At 47.7% G+C, this 16,910-nt stretch overlaps 1 protein-coding gene across 1 annotated transcript in view; it reads left to right on the top strand.

The window, feature by feature from the left end:
• SDAD1 (SDA1 domain containing 1) overlaps window positions 1-12,334 on the top strand; it is a 28,353-nt gene extending 16,019 nt beyond the window's left edge. The window contains exons 15-22 of the mRNA XM_077301141.1: window positions 108-205; window positions 474-550; window positions 2,345-2,474; window positions 3,619-3,710; window positions 5,403-5,593; window positions 6,236-6,320; window positions 6,954-7,115; window positions 12,014-12,334. Coding sequence (XP_077157256.1) covers window positions 108-205; window positions 474-550; window positions 2,345-2,474; window positions 3,619-3,710; window positions 5,403-5,593; window positions 6,236-6,320; window positions 6,954-7,115; window positions 12,014-12,064 — 886 coding nt within the window. The 3' untranslated portion in view covers window positions 12,065-12,334. The remainder of the gene's footprint in view (window positions 1-107; window positions 206-473; window positions 551-2,344; window positions 2,475-3,618; window positions 3,711-5,402; window positions 5,594-6,235; window positions 6,321-6,953; window positions 7,116-12,013) is intronic.
• The last annotated feature ends 4,576 nt before the right edge of the window (window positions 12,335-16,910 follow it).

The following is a 16,910-nucleotide window of genomic DNA, read 5'->3' as shown; positions in this document are numbered from 1 at the left end:
TATTCTTTTAACGCAATTTAAAAGCATGTCGCATTTATTAAAAAGAGCCTGCCTTCATGCCAGATCCCGTTTCTGAACTTTGCCTTCATTTACTTCCCGCTTTCCAGGATCAATGCTATCAAAGAAGTGTCGGCAAGATGCCCTCTCGCCATGACAGAAGACCTGCTTCAAGACCTGGCACAGTACAGATCTCATAAAGATAAAAGTAATTTCACTTTGTTGCCTGCTTATTGGTTTTCTTTGGATCCTTTTCGTTTTCTTTCCTTGTTGTGCTGCCTGCTGAAGCCTGGAAATCCGTAATTTTTACAAAAACGCAGAACGGTGCTGTCGGTAGTGGATTTCTGAACATTTGGGTGTGCTTAATTTGTAAAAAAAATTAAAAGAAGGCAGCAGCGGCCCTTCAGAAACCAGTTCCACAAAAACACACCCCTGCTTTTCGGAGTGCCTTTAATTGTAACCATGTCTCTTTACAGATGTAATGATGTCAGCGAGGACGCTGATACACTTGTTCCGGTCGCTGAATCCACAAATGTTGCAGAAGAAATTCCGGGTAACTCATCTTTGAGCATTCCAGGGTTATAATTAAGATCAGGACATTGATCCTTGGTTGGAATCGGCAGAGTTGGGTTGGGAAAATTACTGTTTATCACCATCTTATAACTGTGGGATAGTATGATCTATGTTGTTGTTTTAATGGGATTTTATGGTTTTATTCTGTAAGCCACCTCGAGGTGACCTTGTCATGAAAGGTGGGATATAAATTATAAAATAAATAAACAGATTTTCGAGCTGGGGAAGGGGGACCAGGAGCAGCTTCAAAGACTCAGCTTTGCCTTCTCACTTTGCCATAGAAGCTGGCTGTGTGACCTTGGGCCAGTCACATACTTCCGGCCTCACCTACCTCGCAGGGTTGTTGTGAGGGAGCAACGGAGAGGAGAACAACTTAGTCCCCCCCTGAACATCTTGGAAGTAGGGTGGGGTAAAATCTACTAACATTTCCTGGGCAGTGTTTCACCTTAGCTTTTTCACTTTTTATTGTGGGGCTTGCAAAGAAGCCTCTAGGACAGATCTTTGTGGTTAATTGAACTTGATTGTTTGTTGTAGAGCACAGATCCCTAACCAGGGCTCTTTGCGGCTCCGTGAGAGCTCCCCAGGGGCCCTCAAACCTTTCACCTATATACTATATACTGCCAAATGGACTCAGCCACATGTAATTCCAGCATTGCCATAAAAACAGAGAATTGGCTGCTTCCATTGGCCAGTGGGGCGCGTTCCTGCTTGGTTATCATGCCTGGGAAAGGGGGCAGAGGCTGGACTACACCTGACTCAAATCACCACCTTTCTCCCCCCTCCTGATAGTCCTTCTTTGCCATGGCAGGTAGGCACAGCCTTCTGGCAGCAATTCTAGCCTGGTTCCAGGTGCCTGGAGGTCTGAAAAATATTTCAGGGGGTTCTCCACAGTCAGAAGGTTGGAAAAGGCTGTTTTAGAGGCTAATTCAGTTCAAGAGATGTTTTTCAAAGCAGGTGCAGTGCTGTAATTTTGGAATGGGACGCTTCCGAGGGACTTTTCTCAGGAGGCCCAGAATGCAAACCTTTGACCTTGCTTGAGAATGTTTGCTTGATGGGGGTGGAAAGGGCCATCAAGTTGGAACGAACCTGTGGGTGGCCCTGTAGGGCAGCCTTTCTTGATTTTTTTTTAGCATTGAGATACCCCTGAAATATTCTTCAGGTCTTGAGAAACCACAGAAGTGGCGCGATCGTGTAGGGTACAGTTGGGAAGCATAGCTGTGTACTCGCCCCCTCCAGGCCTGTCATTGACCAATTTGTGGGGGGGTGTGCCATGACCATATATGGTTATATCACCTGATCATAGAATCAAAGAGTTGGAAGGGACCTCCTGGGTCCTCTAGTCCACCCTCCTGCACTGTGCAGGACACTCACAACCCTCTCGCTCCTCCACTGTCACCTGCCACCCCCTTGAGCCTTCACAGAATTAGCTTCTCAGTCAGATGACTATCCAGCCTCTTTAGAAATCTCCAAAGAAGGAGAACCCACCACCTCCCGAGGAAGCCTGTTCCACTGAGAAACCGCTTTGATTGTAAGGAACTTCTTCTGGAGGTTTAGACGGAATTTCTTTAACTTGTGGCTGCAAGTCTTCTGATGTGTAGCCCATGAGACTTAAGCTAATAGTGGCCCCAGACCCTAACAGTGAGAAAGAGATAGAACCTCCACACATCCACAGATGTGGATGCTGTATGGCATGAGCACATCCCTGAAAGAATCCTGTGGTGACACAGGTGGAGATCCTTGCTTGTTTGAAAATGAACATCTGGTTCGCTTGTAGGGTAAACCAACAGAAGCCACCTCAGAAGCCAGAATCCATGAATATGGGGAGTTGACTGCCAAAGACTATATCCCTGGAGCTGAAGTCCTGGATCTTGAGACCAAAGAGGAAGATGGAAAACATGATGAAGGTTCTTTGGGTTTTTTTGCAGAATTCTCATGATGGTGAAGTTCGGGTTAGGATGCAAAATAGGATGGAGAGCCAGTCTGATTTCAGGATCAAGTGTCCTGAGTTTTAGGAAGCTGCATTACAAACTATGCTCTCCTGTCCTAATCTCCAATACTTTGATTAGGATTACTAGCTCTGGGTTGGGGAATACCTGGAGATTTGAGAGGGTGGCGCCTAGAGTGGGCAGGATTTAGGGTGGGACCTCAGCAGGATACAGTGCTCCAGAGACCACCCTCCCAAGCTGCTATTTTCTCCAGGGCAATTGATCGATCGGCTGGAGATCAGTTGAAATCCAGCAAATCTCCACCCACCACCTGGAGATTGGAAGCCCTAGCTTTGATAGATTTTCTAAATAAGGTTTGGTCTTTAGTATATTATAAAAATAACCTCCACTTGCACTTCCTCTGGGCATGTGTTTGGCTCTACCTCCCATGATGGCAGCCATTTTGTGGTTGGTTCCACCTCCCATGACGCCAGCCTCCCATGACGGCAGCCATTTTGTGTTTGGTTCCACCTCCCGTGACGGCAGCCATTTTGTGGTTGGTTCCACTTCCCATGATGGCAACCATTATGTGGTTAGTTCCATCTCCCATGATGGCAGCCATTTTGTGGTTAGTTCCACCTCCCATGACGCCAGCCTCCCATGACGGCAGCCATTTTGTGGTTGGTTCCACTTCCCATGATGGCAGCCATTATGTGGTTGGTTCCCTGTAGCAGGCAGTACAGAACTTGATAGACCAGTGGCGTGACCCAGTAGAAGGCAGCTTTGTGCGTTCACTTGTATTCTTTGGGGTTTATTTATTATTGTATTGTATTTATATACTGCCCTCCCTAAAGGCTCAGGGTGGGTTACATAAAACAAGAAATGATACAGTTGACTCCATTTATAGTGATAACAAGGCATAATATAACATACTGAAGCCAGTGGGTTGGGCAGGTTTGTAGTAGTCATCGTAGGAGGGATGCTTGGGTGCCAATGGGAAGCGGTGGTTTAGGTCAACCTCAACCAAATGCCTGGCCGAGGAGCATGTTTCCCTGGTGTAAGGTCAGAATGCCGAAATGGGTTTTGTCCCTCCCTCATTTTGCATCTTTTTATCCCCTTGCAGATGGCTGGGAGAGTGCCAGTTTGAGTGATGAGGATGAAGATGGAGAATGGATCGACGTGCATCATTCCTCCGATGAGGAGCAGGAAGAGCTGGTGACTTTTCCACCCTTGTATAACTTGACTCCCTTTCATACAGGCTCTTGAACCCGCATTGAAATGTTTCACGCACGTTAAGCTTGAAACACTGGCCTGCTGCAGTTAATGAAGCTTTAGCCTGGGCTTTTCAAAACCTGTTTCGATACTGGTTTATTGTACTTTATCCTTTAGGTGTGTGAGACCTTAAAGCAAATCTGTTTACCTTCGGAAGCCAGTGAAAGGGGACTGTGTTCTTTGCCCTTATCTAACATACCCTTAATAAGGTGTTGAATTGGCTGCTGTGCATATGTTCCATTGACACTGGCAATGTTACGTTTTTCAAAGAATCTGGTGTAGTGTAAGTCAAGACACAGTAGTACCTTGATTAAATGAGTGATGGGGTTCCATTGGTGACTTGTCAGAAGTATTCGACAAGATACTTCTCATAAGTTTTGGCTTTTCCATCAGTAACAGGAATTAATTGTATATCCAATTTCTAATGTGGATCAAAAAGTCTGCACACTGGGGCTATGTAGGGCACAGGAGGGATGTTTATATGTTACCTTCCAGGTCTCACAAAAAGTCTGAGCAACTGGGGGCAGGGGAGTTATAGGGCTAGACAAAAAACGAACAGTAAAAACACTATGGAAGAAAAAACATCGGGTGACATTATAAAATGTATAATACGATTTATTGAGCTGGTGTAGTGTAATGGCTTAGCGAGATGTGAATCAGGAAGTCTCCAATTCAAATAACAACTTTTCCATAAATGTATTTCTAGTTGCCTTAAGAAGAAGAAGAAGAAGAAGAGTTGGTTCTTATATGCCGCTTTTCCCTACCCGAAGGAGGCTCAAAGCGGCTTACAGTCGCCTTCCCATTCCTCTCCCCACAACAGACACCCTGTGGGGTGGGTGAGGCTGAGAGAGCGCTGATATCACTGCCCAGTCAGAACAATTTTATCAGCGCCGTGGCGAGCCCAAGGTCACCCAGCTGGTTGCATGTGGGGGAGCGCAGAATCGAACCCGGCATGCCAGATTAGAAGTCCGCACTCCTAACCACTACACCAAACTGGCTCTCTATACTGCTTTCTCAGCTTCTGTCGCCATTTTGCGGATGGGTAAATAATGGCCTACCTTAAATGATTGCTGTAAAGACAAAGCTAATCTACCGGGAGTGCTTTGCAATACTCAGGCAGCTCTGTAGAAATGTGATTAGTAGAAGCAGAGACGACCCATCAGCTGAAGATGCGTAGACAGGAAAAAGTTAGATTTCAAGCTGGCAATGACAAAAACTTTATTCAAACAATATAAACTGTTATAAACAGAATGAGTTCCTAGGTACAACAGCCCCGTTTTCGTTTTTACTTCATCAGTGAATTTAACAATATCTTTTGGTCACTTATAAGATTCCCTAGAGCAGGGGTAGTCAACCTGTGGTCCTCCAGATGTTCATGGACTATAATTCCCATGAGCCCCTGCCAACAAATGCTGGCAGGGGCTCATGAGATTTGTAGTCCATGAACATCTGGAGGCCCACAGGTGAAGTAAAAACGAAATCAAGGCTGTTGTACCTAGGAACTCATTCTGTTTATAACAGTTTATATTGTTGAATAAAGTTTTCGCCATCACCAGCTTGAAAACTACCTTTTTCCTGTAGAAATGCAGAGCTGTCCTAAAACCCCCATTTCCTGTCTGCCTCTGTGTATTGAAGGCCGAGAAAGTCAAAAGCATGCCTGCCGAGGAGAGGAAGGCCAAAGCTGCGGCTGTCAGTACCAACCGGCTTCTCACCCAAGAAGAATTCCAGAAAATACGCCTCACCCAGCTAAGCAAAGAACTCAAGTCTGCGCCGGGCAAAACTGCAAAGAGGAAAAATATTGAGATAGACAGCGAAGATGAAACAAGGTAGAGGACCTAGAACACTCTAAGACCTTCCTTCCTTCCTTCCTTCCTTCCTTCCTTCCTTCCTTCCTTCCTTCCTTCCTTCCTTCCAACAGAAACATACTTTCTTAAACATTTTATGCTGCCATTTTATGCATTTTGTGTAGTTTATTTGCCACCCACTGCCTCTTGATTGACTTCACACATTTCAGAATAATACTGCACGAACATTAATGGTGGAGAAGGGTCTTTCTGGTTGTTGCTTTTTGTGGAGGAAAAATTTCCAGTTTTATCCTCAACAAATATAAGTAAAGTGACAAACTTATCCCTTACTTTATGATTATAACCTAGCCCTCTTGTACTTCTGTTCTTTAAATCTATTACCCCCCCAGTATCAAAACCAGAAATTAGTAGTTCATTTCCCCCCCTTCTTTGTGCAAGAAATCCATAAGGCAGGGGTAGTCAAACTGCAGCCCTCCAGATGTCCATGGACTACAATTCCCATGAGCCCCTGCCAGCAGGGGTTCATGGGAATTGTAGTCTATGGACATCTGGAGGGCCGCAGTTTGACTACCCTTGCCAATAAGGGGTTTCCATTTAGATATAGACGTGTCTTTATTATGAGCTGATGTTGCATCGCTGTTTCTTCTGGTTCTTTTCTTCCAGAGGCGAACTGCTTTCCCTCAGGGACATAGAGCATCTGCACAAGAAGCCCAAGTCAGACAAAGAGACGCGATTAGCCACAGCTATGGTAAAGTGCACTGTTGTGTTTTTAAATCCTGAACGGGTACAATGTGATCTATTACGAAGCCCCCAATCAGCTTGCAACATTTGTAAAATGAAAAACACAAAGTAATGAAGAAGAGCTGGTTTTTGAACCTCCCTTTCCCCAAAGCAGCTTACAATCGCCTTCCCTTCCTCTTCCCACAACAGTCACCCTGTGAGGGAGGCGGAGTTAAGAGAGAGCTCTGGCAGAAGAGCTCTGTTTCTCTTCTGCCAACAGCACAAAGCTCTCTCCAGAGCAGGTTGGCCAAATTGTGACTCTCCAAATATCCTTGGACTACAATTCCCATGAGCTCCTGCCAACATGGTGGCAGGGGCTCATGGGAATTGTAGTCCATGGACATCTGGAGTTCCACGGTTTGGCCACCCCTGTCTGGAGTGTTCACACATGCTGATTAAACGCACTTTCAATCCTCTTCCACTTTGCCACTGGATTTGCCTGCTGGCAGGGAGGAGCGGCCTATTAATTAAAACATATTAATTATTATAATAATTAAAAACTGACTTGCAAACGATTGCTGAAAGTGCGTCCCCCGTGGGTTATTCACCGTGTGGATTATACAGCCATTTCCTTTTTCTCCCCCATCCTCTTGGCTTTCAGGCTGGCAAGACGGGCCGCAAGGAATTCGTGAAGAAGAAGACAAAACTGAATCCTTTTGCCAGCTCCACCAATAAACAGAAGAAGAAGCACAAGAACTTCATGATGATGAGATACAGCCACAACGTCCGGTCCAAAAACAAGAGGTCGTTCAGGGAAAAGCAGGCAAGTGGGTCTGTTCACCTGGCTGTTCACCTGGGTTCACCTGGCAGGGGTTCACCTGGCTGTTTCTACCTCAGGAAAGGATACGAGTCCCTAACCCAGGGGTAGTCAAACTGCGGCCCTCCTGGTGTCCATGGACTACAATTCCCATGAGCCCCTGCCAGCGTTTGCTGGCAGGGGCTCATGGGAATTGTAGTCCATGGACATCTGGAGGGCCGCAGTTTGACTACCCCTGCCCTAACCCTTTTGAACCTGTGGACCCCTTTGGATTTCTAACACAGTGTGGTGGGCCCAGCCCTTCCCATTGCAGACTGCTTAGTTTGTGCCCAGTGCTATGCTTTGGTGACAGAGCCCTGACAGTACTGCTCCGTGAGAACAGCTCGAACAGGACTGTGACTGGCCCAAGGTCACCCAGCTGGCTGCACGGAGAGGAGTAGGAAGCCACCACTCTTAACCACTATGCCATTCTGGCTCTCTAAATAAAGCTCTCAGTGATGGAGTCTCTGCGTGGGAGACAGAAGGTCCCAGATTCGATCCCTGGCATCTCCATTTAAAGGGTTCCGGTGATGTGCAACAACTCTGCCTGGGACTGTGGAGAGCTGCTGCCAGCCTGGTTAGACAAAACTGACCCTGAGGGACCAAGGATATAAAGCAGTTTCATGTATTCAGTCTGACACTTGATTGTGAATGAGAAATGCGCTGTCTCTGTTTATAGAAACCATTCATTGGGTGCTTTTCTTTGTTAGGGAGCTCAAGGTTAGGTTTTAAAAAACAATTAGGATAAAATACATCAAAAGCTTAAAACCGGAATTCGTAATCACTGCTGAGGACTGCTGGTCAATTTAAGCAAATGCAGTCCTAAATAAAACCATCTTCAGCTGCTCCCATCAAGACTGAAAGTGAGGGGTCCAGGTGCACCTCCATGGGGTGATCATTCCGTAATTGTGGGGCCACCACTAAAAAGACCCTGTCTTATGCTCCAACCAATTGAGCTTTTTTGATTGATGGGACAATAGGATGGCCTTTCCCTGGGATTTTAATTTCAGGACAGGAACGTATGGGAGAAGACCGTCTAGTTACCCAGGTCCCAAGCCATATTGCAGGGGTAGTCAACCTGTGGTCCTCCAGATGTCCATGGACTACAATTCCCATGAGCCCCTGCCAGCAAGCGCTGGCAGGGGCTCATGGGAATTGAAGTCCAGGGACATCTGGAGGACCACAGGTTGACTACCCCTGATTTATAGGGCTTTATCCTGCTGGCCCTTTAAGGTACTACAAGAACATTTTGGAGAGCAACAGTTAAAAAGCATTTTCCCACAGATTTTACACTCTGTGCAATGAAATCTTCTGCACGTAACGCTGAAGAAATTTAAAAGAAGAGGAAATGATATCCCAGAAAATTACGCTGTTTTCCATGAGCCTAGTTCAGTTCAGAAAGCAATGAACTGTACATTGCTTGAGGTGACCGGGCCTTGCCCCATCCCTGACCCAATGGAACTCCACACCTCTCCACAGGACGGGCCTTCAGCAAAGAGATACCAAGTCAGGTCTCCGGATGGGAAAGGGAGATGCCGGTTTTGCTCCAGCTGCTTTTCATTTCACAGCGTGCCGTCTGTGTGAGTCAGCTCAGTGCCTTCCAGCAGAGAGGCAGTTCACCCGGCTGACTCAGCCTTGTGCCCTGTCCCGAAGGTTAGGCCCAATTTCATATATTTTATCTGCCTCATCCGCACTCCCCAAATTACATGCCGCTTTGTGCTCAAAAATTGCTTGCTCCCCGTTTAATTACGTTGTTGTGTTTCCTGGAGTCTGCCGGACGAGCCTTGTGCAAGGGCAGTCAGGGTTTTCAAAGAGAAAATTCTTTGGCCTTCGTAAAGTGTTATGGTTCTGAATCTCTGCTTTTAGGTCTCTGTGTCCCCCCCCCCAACCCAACCCCTTTTAATGATCTAAATTGAATTTATAGTCCACATGGTTACGAAGCAAGGAAAAGCAATGGGAATGCTGAAAAACTCAGCAGCTATGGTTGCCATTGGTTATGGCAGAGGTCCCCAACGTTCTGCTTGTGGGGACACCGCTGCATCACCATGTTTTCTGGCGCCCAAAAGTAGTTTTTGGAAAGTGGGCCAGGCCAGGTGGGAGTTTTGCCTAGCCAGGCTTTAGATGGGCGGTTGGAGCATTGATTGGCTGGGCAGATTTTTTAAAATTGCTTTCTTGACGGCAGCCATTTTGCAGCTGGCTCCGCCTCTTGCAGCAGCCATTTTGTGGCTGCACTTGCCACGCTCTGTCAAAAAGCCCAAAGGTGCTTAAAGTCTCCAAAATTTGGGGACCCGTGAGTTAAGGGATGGAATTCCAGTGCTTTGAAGTTAATCAGATTTTTTCCCCTCACCTTCCTTCAAGGAGCTCAAATGCTTCCCTCCTACTCCTCTCGAAATGTATCCTCGTCATAGCTTTGTGAGGTAGATTAGGCTGATTGTTCATGTGACTGGCTCCTAGAGTGCAGGGATTTGAACTCAGGTCTTCCCAATCTGACACTCTAACCCTGCACTCTAAGCCTGTAGGTGTTTTTGGAATTTTTAGGAGCGGGGAACAGCCGCCATGATAAAATGACTATTGAGGAGTCCTTCACAGAAGGATGGGAAGAAGAGTAGTCCAACCCCCTGCTCAGTGTAAAATCAGCCTCAAGCATCCAGGAGAAGGATCTGTCCAGCCGCTGATTGAAGACGGCCAGTTAGGGGGAGCTCCCCACCTCCTTAAGCAGCCCATTCCATTGCTGAACTAGACTCCTAGAATCCTAGAGTGGGAAGGGTCCCTAGAGGCCATCTAGTCCCACCCCCCTGCTCAGTGTAGGTCAGCCTAAAGCATCCCTCCCTCTGTAGCCCCCCCTCGGCCAAACATCACCTCTGGAAATCTACCAGGGTAACGGCAACTGCTATTGGCAGGGCGGAGGGATGTTAGGGGGATGTGAAATGTTGATAGATATTGCCGATTTTGATTGTACAGGGGTTTTTGTCTGTTTTTCTGTAAACTGCTACAAAGCTGGCCAAGCCAAGAGTGCCGGTCTATAAATATAAACAAACTAGACTTGCATCCAGGAATGTAACTGGCGCTAGCGGCGGGCGCCCATGATGGCTCTGACGCCACCTTACCTGGTGCTCCTGTTGGCTGCAGGGCCAACAGCCTCAGAGCCGGTTGCCGTGCTGAGCCGCACCCAATAGCCAGTACCAGTGTGGCGGGGCAAGAGCCCGGCAGCCAGCTGGGCTGCCACGGACATTGGTGGCTGGGCCAATGGCCCCACAGCTGTTCGGCCTGCCACATGTGCTGGCAGCCGGGTCAGTCGGCAGTTGAGGCAGTGCCGCAGGAGTGCCCTCCGCAGCACCCAGCTGGCGTCTGGACATGAGGTTGTGTGAGCACTTTGTGGCCAGCTTCTGGAGGCGGGTGCTCCAGTGGCTGCCCCAAAGCTGGCCACGGCCAGATTGGTCCATGCAGGCAGAAGCAAAGGCCAGACACCGGACCTGTCCCAAACAGCGCTCTGCCCATGGTGGCTCTTTAGAAATATTAGGAGCCACTAATGGTTTGGACAGGGGTAGTCAACCTGTGGTCCTCCAGATGTTCATGGACTACAATTCCCATGAGCCCCTGCCAGCAATTCATGGGAATTGTAGTCCATGAACATCTGGAGGACCACAGGTTGACTACCCCTGGGTTAGGATATGCTCCTTTGACTTGCCATTGCCTCCCTCTCTAGCAACCCAGGATTTCGGCCTCCCATCTGAGTACTAACTTAGGTTATGAGTCCTGATAAGATCAGGCTACCAAGGTCGGGGAAGGGCAGCTTACCCTCCTACAAATATCACCCAAGCAGTGATCGAAATCCCAAACCAGAATCTCAACAGAGAACGCAGCCTCAAGAGGGAAAGCAAATAACAACGGTCTATAAAGTAAACACCAAACTAACTCACGGCGCCCTACAGGCTTTTAAAGGCAAGAGAGGTGATCTGCCATTGCTTCCTTCTGCACAGCGATCCTGGGCTGCTTTGGCAGTTTTCCATCCAGGCATTAACCGGGGCTGACCTGGCTTAACTTTGGAGATTTGATTAGGTCAGGCTGGCATGGGCCGTCCATTTGAATTTGAAGAAGAGCTGGGGGGTGAGTGGGTGATGTACCCTGCTCTTTACAACCCAAAGGAGTCTCAAAGGGGCTTAGAATTTTAATCGCCTACCCCTCTACTCCCCACAGCGGACACCCTCTGAGGCCGATGGAGCTGAGAGAGCTCTGATTGTGCCTGGCCCAAGGCCACCTAGCTGGCTGCATGTGGAGGGATGGGGAATCAAACTCAGCTCACCAGAGTAGAGGCCACTGTCCCTTATCACTGCACCATGTGAAATAAGCACTTTTCAGTTTGAAGGAGAGAGGTAATCCTCCCTGCCTTGATTCCCTGCCCCTCCACATGCAGCCAGATGGGCTAGTCACAGTCCTGTTAGACCTGTTCTCACAGAGCAGTTCTCTCAGCTTTCTCAGCCCCACGTCCCTCACAGGGTGACTGTTGTGAGGCAAATGTAAGCTGCTTTGAGACTCTTTCAGGTAATGAAAAGAGGGGTATAAAAACCAGCTCTTCTTCTAAAAACTTGTACTACTAGTTTTCACTGTTTTTTAACAGTGATTGAAGGCGCTGCTGTTAACCACTGCACCAAGCTGGGGAAGACTCAATGGAAACCTGAGTCTTAGAAGAAAGTTATGAATACACAGCTTCACTATTTCTGATTGCAAGGCAGGTTTTTTTTTCACTGTTCTCGCTGAAGAGGGCGTGCAGGAAATTTTCAGCATTGTGCAGTGCAGATCTTCTTAGAGATCACCGTGCAGGGTTCCTATTCTCCGTGCTAAGGCATATTTTTCTCGTTTTGCAGCTGGCCTTGCGGGATGCGCTCCTGAAACAGCGGAAAAGGCTGGTAAAGTAACCGCTAACTCAACCAGAGCGGAAAATCACCTCGTCTCGATATCCCGATTGGCTCTCCAGAAGCCAACCCCCAATCTTGTTGTCGAACTATCTACGCTCCCAACGAGCTGAAAACTACACCTGGATAATTGAATGCAGTGACTCTTCACCCTGCTTATTACTTATCTATAAAAAACCCTAAATGATTATTTAAAGATGGTTTTTTACAAGCTGGGACTATGCCTCAAGGCCCCGACTTGTCTTTTCATTAAATGCAATTTATTTAAATACAGCTTGTTGACAGATTAGGGCTCTGATTACTTTGGCGGCAGAATTATGACTTCCGTTGTAAAGATTCCTTCGAGGGAGTAAACCCTATGGATTGCAGTGGGATGAACTTCTAAGTAAATCAGTGAGTGTTCTACTTCAATGTTGAGTAGAGTTGCCAGAACCAACCCCCTCCCTGCAGAGGCGGGGGGGGGGTCCTCTACTGCCAGGCCTTGACCCTTGATGATGTCATTTCCTGTGCGACCTAGGTTTTCCTGTTTCTCCTGATCGTCCCCCCCCCCCTCGCTAGTTGCCAGATGGGACCTGGCGACCCTAACAGAGAGGGAAGACCAATACTCTAGTATTGTTATAAAATACATTTTAAATACTTAATTTGGTCCTATATTTTTTTGTACCCATTGGAAGTTACAGCGATTCATTTGCCCACACCCTCCTTGGTTAACACTTTAACTTGTTTCTGGTCCAGAGCAAGCTATGAGTGGTGTCGTGTGGTGGTTTGAGCAGGTTTTCTTGAGCCTTTCGCCATCTTTGGAATTCTGTCATGTGGTGGGGCCCACTACAAAATGGCGGCTGTGGGAGGCGGAGGCAGCCACAAAATGGCTGCAGCTGCTCACCTTCAGTCACGCAGCGAAGAACCTTGTGCTAGGGAGGCAACCAGTGACAAAACATTTTTTAAAACCTGCACAACCAACCAAAAACAGGCAGGTGTCAAAAGAGTAGTCAGCAGGTGCCATGGAGCCACAACCTCCACACTGGGGACTCCAGGGTTAGTCATGGACTTTGTTGTTTTCAAAGATGTTACTAGATTGAAACTATTTTGTAGAATGTTTGTGAATTTCTGCAGGCCGGCACTCTGTCCTGTCACTCTTCAAACTTAAATATTACATTCCCCTGCCTATTGGTGTGCTGCAATTCACCAGACGTTAGCCACTGGTAAGGTAAATTTTCATGGGCATTATTTTTAGTCTGCCTTTCTCGCTTGGACTCAAGAATCATAGAGTTGGAAGGGAGCTGCAGGGTCATCTAGTCCAACCCCTTGCAGAATGCAGGAACTCACCACTACCTGCCCACCCACACTGATCCTAGTTTCGTTCCCAAGTGATCCCTCCACCAAAAATCACCGGAATCCAGCCTGCCCTGGAAGATGTTCACCTGCAATCGCACTGCGACAATTAGCAATTCCCTGGGTCTGCAAGGAAGGGCCATAAGAGACAAACACTGGCACATATCTTCGTGCTCACTCACTCATAATCTGCCTAAGTTCATAAAATCAACATTTTTCAGATGACTATCTAGTCTCTGCTTAAAAATTTCCAAAGATGGAGAATCCACCACCTCCCGAGGAAGCCTGTTCCACTGAGAAACCGCTTTGTCAGGAACTTCTTCCGGATGTTTAGATGGAATTTCTTTTGCATTAATTTCATCCCACTGGTTCTGGTCCATCCCTCTAGGGCAAGAGACAACAACTCTACTCCATCTCTTACATGGCAACCTTTTAAATACTTAAAGATGGTTATCAGATCCCCTCTCAGTCGCCTCCTCTCCAGGCTAAACAGACCAAGCTCCCCCAACCTTTCCTCCTACATCTTGGTCTCCAAACCCCTCAACCATCTTTGTTGCCCTCCTCTGGACACGCTCATTTCTCTACATCCCTCTTCAATTGTGGTGCCCAAAACTGAACACGGGACTCCAAGTGAGGCCGAACCAGAGCGGACCAAAGTGGTAACATCACCTCACATGATCTGGACACTATACGTCTATTAATACAGCCCAAAATTCCATTTGCCTTTTTAGCCACCGTGTCCTACTGCTGACGCATGTTCAGTGTCTGGTCTACTAAGATGCACCGATCCTTTTCACTCATACTGCTGCCAAGACAAGTCTCAGCCATCCCATAATGATGCATGTGATTTTTCCTACCTAAATGCAGAAGCTTACATTTTTCATTATTTAAATTCATTTTCTAGCCTGTCAAGATCATCTTGCATTCTGATTCCGTCTTCTGGTGTATTTGCTGGTGTATTCACCATCCCAGTTTAGTGTCATCGGAAATTTTAATAAGCAATCCCTCTAGTCCTTCACCGAAATCATTTGTGGATATGTTGAATACCGCAGGGCCCAGGACAGATCCCTGAGGCACCTCACCCGTCAGTCCTCTCCAAGAAGATGACGAACCATTTACAAGCACCCTTTGGGTGCGATCTGTCAACCCGTTCTCAATCCACCTAACAGACAGATAACACCAAGTGAGTCAATGTAATTGACAGGACAGAACCATTAACAGTACAAGAGGATTAGTGTGGCAGAACCAATCAGAAATCTAAACACAGGCAAACCACAAGTGCTCATATGACATATCAAATGACACACAAATTACATAGTGGGATCTGGTTACAACAAGCAAATCACTGTAATGAACAGCACCATCCTTAATAATTTCTCCAAACCATTTTGGGAATCGTTGAGCTCTGTTGCCCATGTAGGAAAACCCTGGCGGATGATTCAGTTTTGCGTAGTTTGTGGGGACGGGGCCTTTCCAGGCCTCCTAATGCAGACTGTTCCACAGGGGCTTGGCGGAGAAGCCGTGTGTATGGGGCAGTTCTCAATTTTGCCCTTATGCAGGTTGGCCCTTGCAGAAGGCCATGCTTAGCAATTGTGCCATAGTGAAGAGTGGTAGCCTGTAGTCTGGAGAACTGGATTTGATTTCCCACTCGCCACACGAGGCCTGCTGGGTGACAGTCACAGTTCTCTCAGAGCTCTCTCAGGCTCACATAACTCACAGGGTGTGTGTTGTAGGTGGAGGAAGGGAGGGTGATTGTGGGCTGCTGTGAGGCACATGAGACCTGCTGGATGACCTTGGGCCACAGTTCTCTCAGCCTCACATAACTCACATGGTGTTTGTTGTAGGTAGAGGAAGGGAGGGCAATTATGAGCTCCTGTGAGACACACGAGACCTACCAGGTGACCTTGGGCTAGTCACTGTCCTGTCAGAGATCTCTCAGCCTCATCTACCTGCCTCAGTCTGTTGTGGGAAGAGGAAGGGTTAGTGATCATCAGTCACTTTGAGACTCCTTCAGGCAGTAAAAAGCAGGGTACAAAAAACCAGTTCTTCAGGTGAGCAGACAGCCAGAACAATCTGGCCACCCCCTTTAACATCCATACTCCATGAGACTGCACGGTTGAGGTCTGTGGAGGGGGTTAGTAGCTTTTTCCCACTGGGGAATATTTTGTTACTGCAACCTAATTGTTTTAAGATGGGGTTTTATTGTGGGGTTTTATCTTTTATTCTGTAGCCGGCCGCAAGCAGTCTTGCCTGGGAGGCAACAAATCCAATAAATAAATAAATCTGTCATGACAGTCATGGTGGGAGGGGCAGTCCTGTGGCCGTGAGGATCCGGGCCCATCAAGAGCCCTGTATGGGGTTGCTGATGCCTTAAATTGAACCTGGTAACTTACAGGCAACCAGTGGCATCCCTATACAATAGGAGTAAACTGTGTTCCGTCTAGCTCCTGATAATATTCCGGATCGAGTGGAAGGGGAGCCCAACGCACAGTGCGATGCGGTAGTCTAGTCTCAATGTAACTGGAGTGGGGATCCAGGTGGCCGCAGCAGCTGTATCAAGGTAAGGGACCATTTTCCAAGGTGGGGCTCGTTGGACGAAAGCCTTCCCCCCCCCAAGCTGCGTGAACTTGCTTCTCTAGCAATCACGTTGGGTAAAGTATAACCTCAAGGCTCTTGAGTCAGCAGGGATCAGCTGGACTCCCTTCAGAAGCAGGGAGCATGACATAGAATCATAGAGTTGGAAGGGGCCATACTGGCCATCTAGTCCAACCCCCTGCTCTACGCAGGATCAGCCCAAAGCATCCTAAAGCAACATCCTTCAAAAGATCTTTGCCTTCCCAACGAGTGGTGCTTCTGGGGTTGGTTTTAATTTGTTCATTATTAGTTAATAGACCAGGGCAACATGGCAGCGATTAGAACAGGGGTAGTCAGACTGCAGCATTCCAGATGTCCATGGACTACAATTCCCATGAGCCCCCGCCAGCGAATTTCCTATGGCGTTCTTCACTGAGGAACCTATTGGCTCAGTCACTGCTGTAACCAACCCTGAGTTCAAGGGAGAAAAGTACACTATAAATCTCCTGTTCCATATATTTCTCGTAAGGCCTTGGGGGAGGAGCATGTCTCATAGCTTAAGTGCCACTCAGTGCTTCACACCCACTCAGGGTGACTGTCCCGCCCTTGAGTGCCGCCTCCTCCTCCTCCAACCAGCTTGCCTGTCTGTCCAGCAGCCAGCCAATCGGCTTCCACCCCCCCACCCCTGGCTACCCCTCCTCTCTCCACTTCTCCCAGAGGCTGCAGATCCCTGCTTTTTGAGAGCTGCTCCTGCTGGTGAGTTCCCTGACAGCTGCCCACAGCCTTTCCAGGTCCTGGGGGGGAGGGAGAGGCCATCCACACACCCCTAAATCTAGCACCCGTTGTATTCCTGAATGCAACGGGCTTGGCCCCTAGTACATAAATTAAAACGGCAATGAAGAGGCCCTTCTGTTTGAGGCAGAAGAGCAGGAAAACCTTGATT

This window comes from Paroedura picta, chromosome 10 (assembly GCF_049243985.1).
Source record: "Paroedura picta isolate Pp20150507F chromosome 10, Ppicta_v3.0, whole genome shotgun sequence".
Lineage (NCBI taxonomy): Eukaryota > Metazoa > Chordata > Lepidosauria > Squamata > Gekkonidae > Paroedura > Paroedura picta.
The sequence above is the reverse complement of the archived record's forward strand: the minus strand, read 5'-3'. Positions and strand labels throughout refer to the sequence as shown.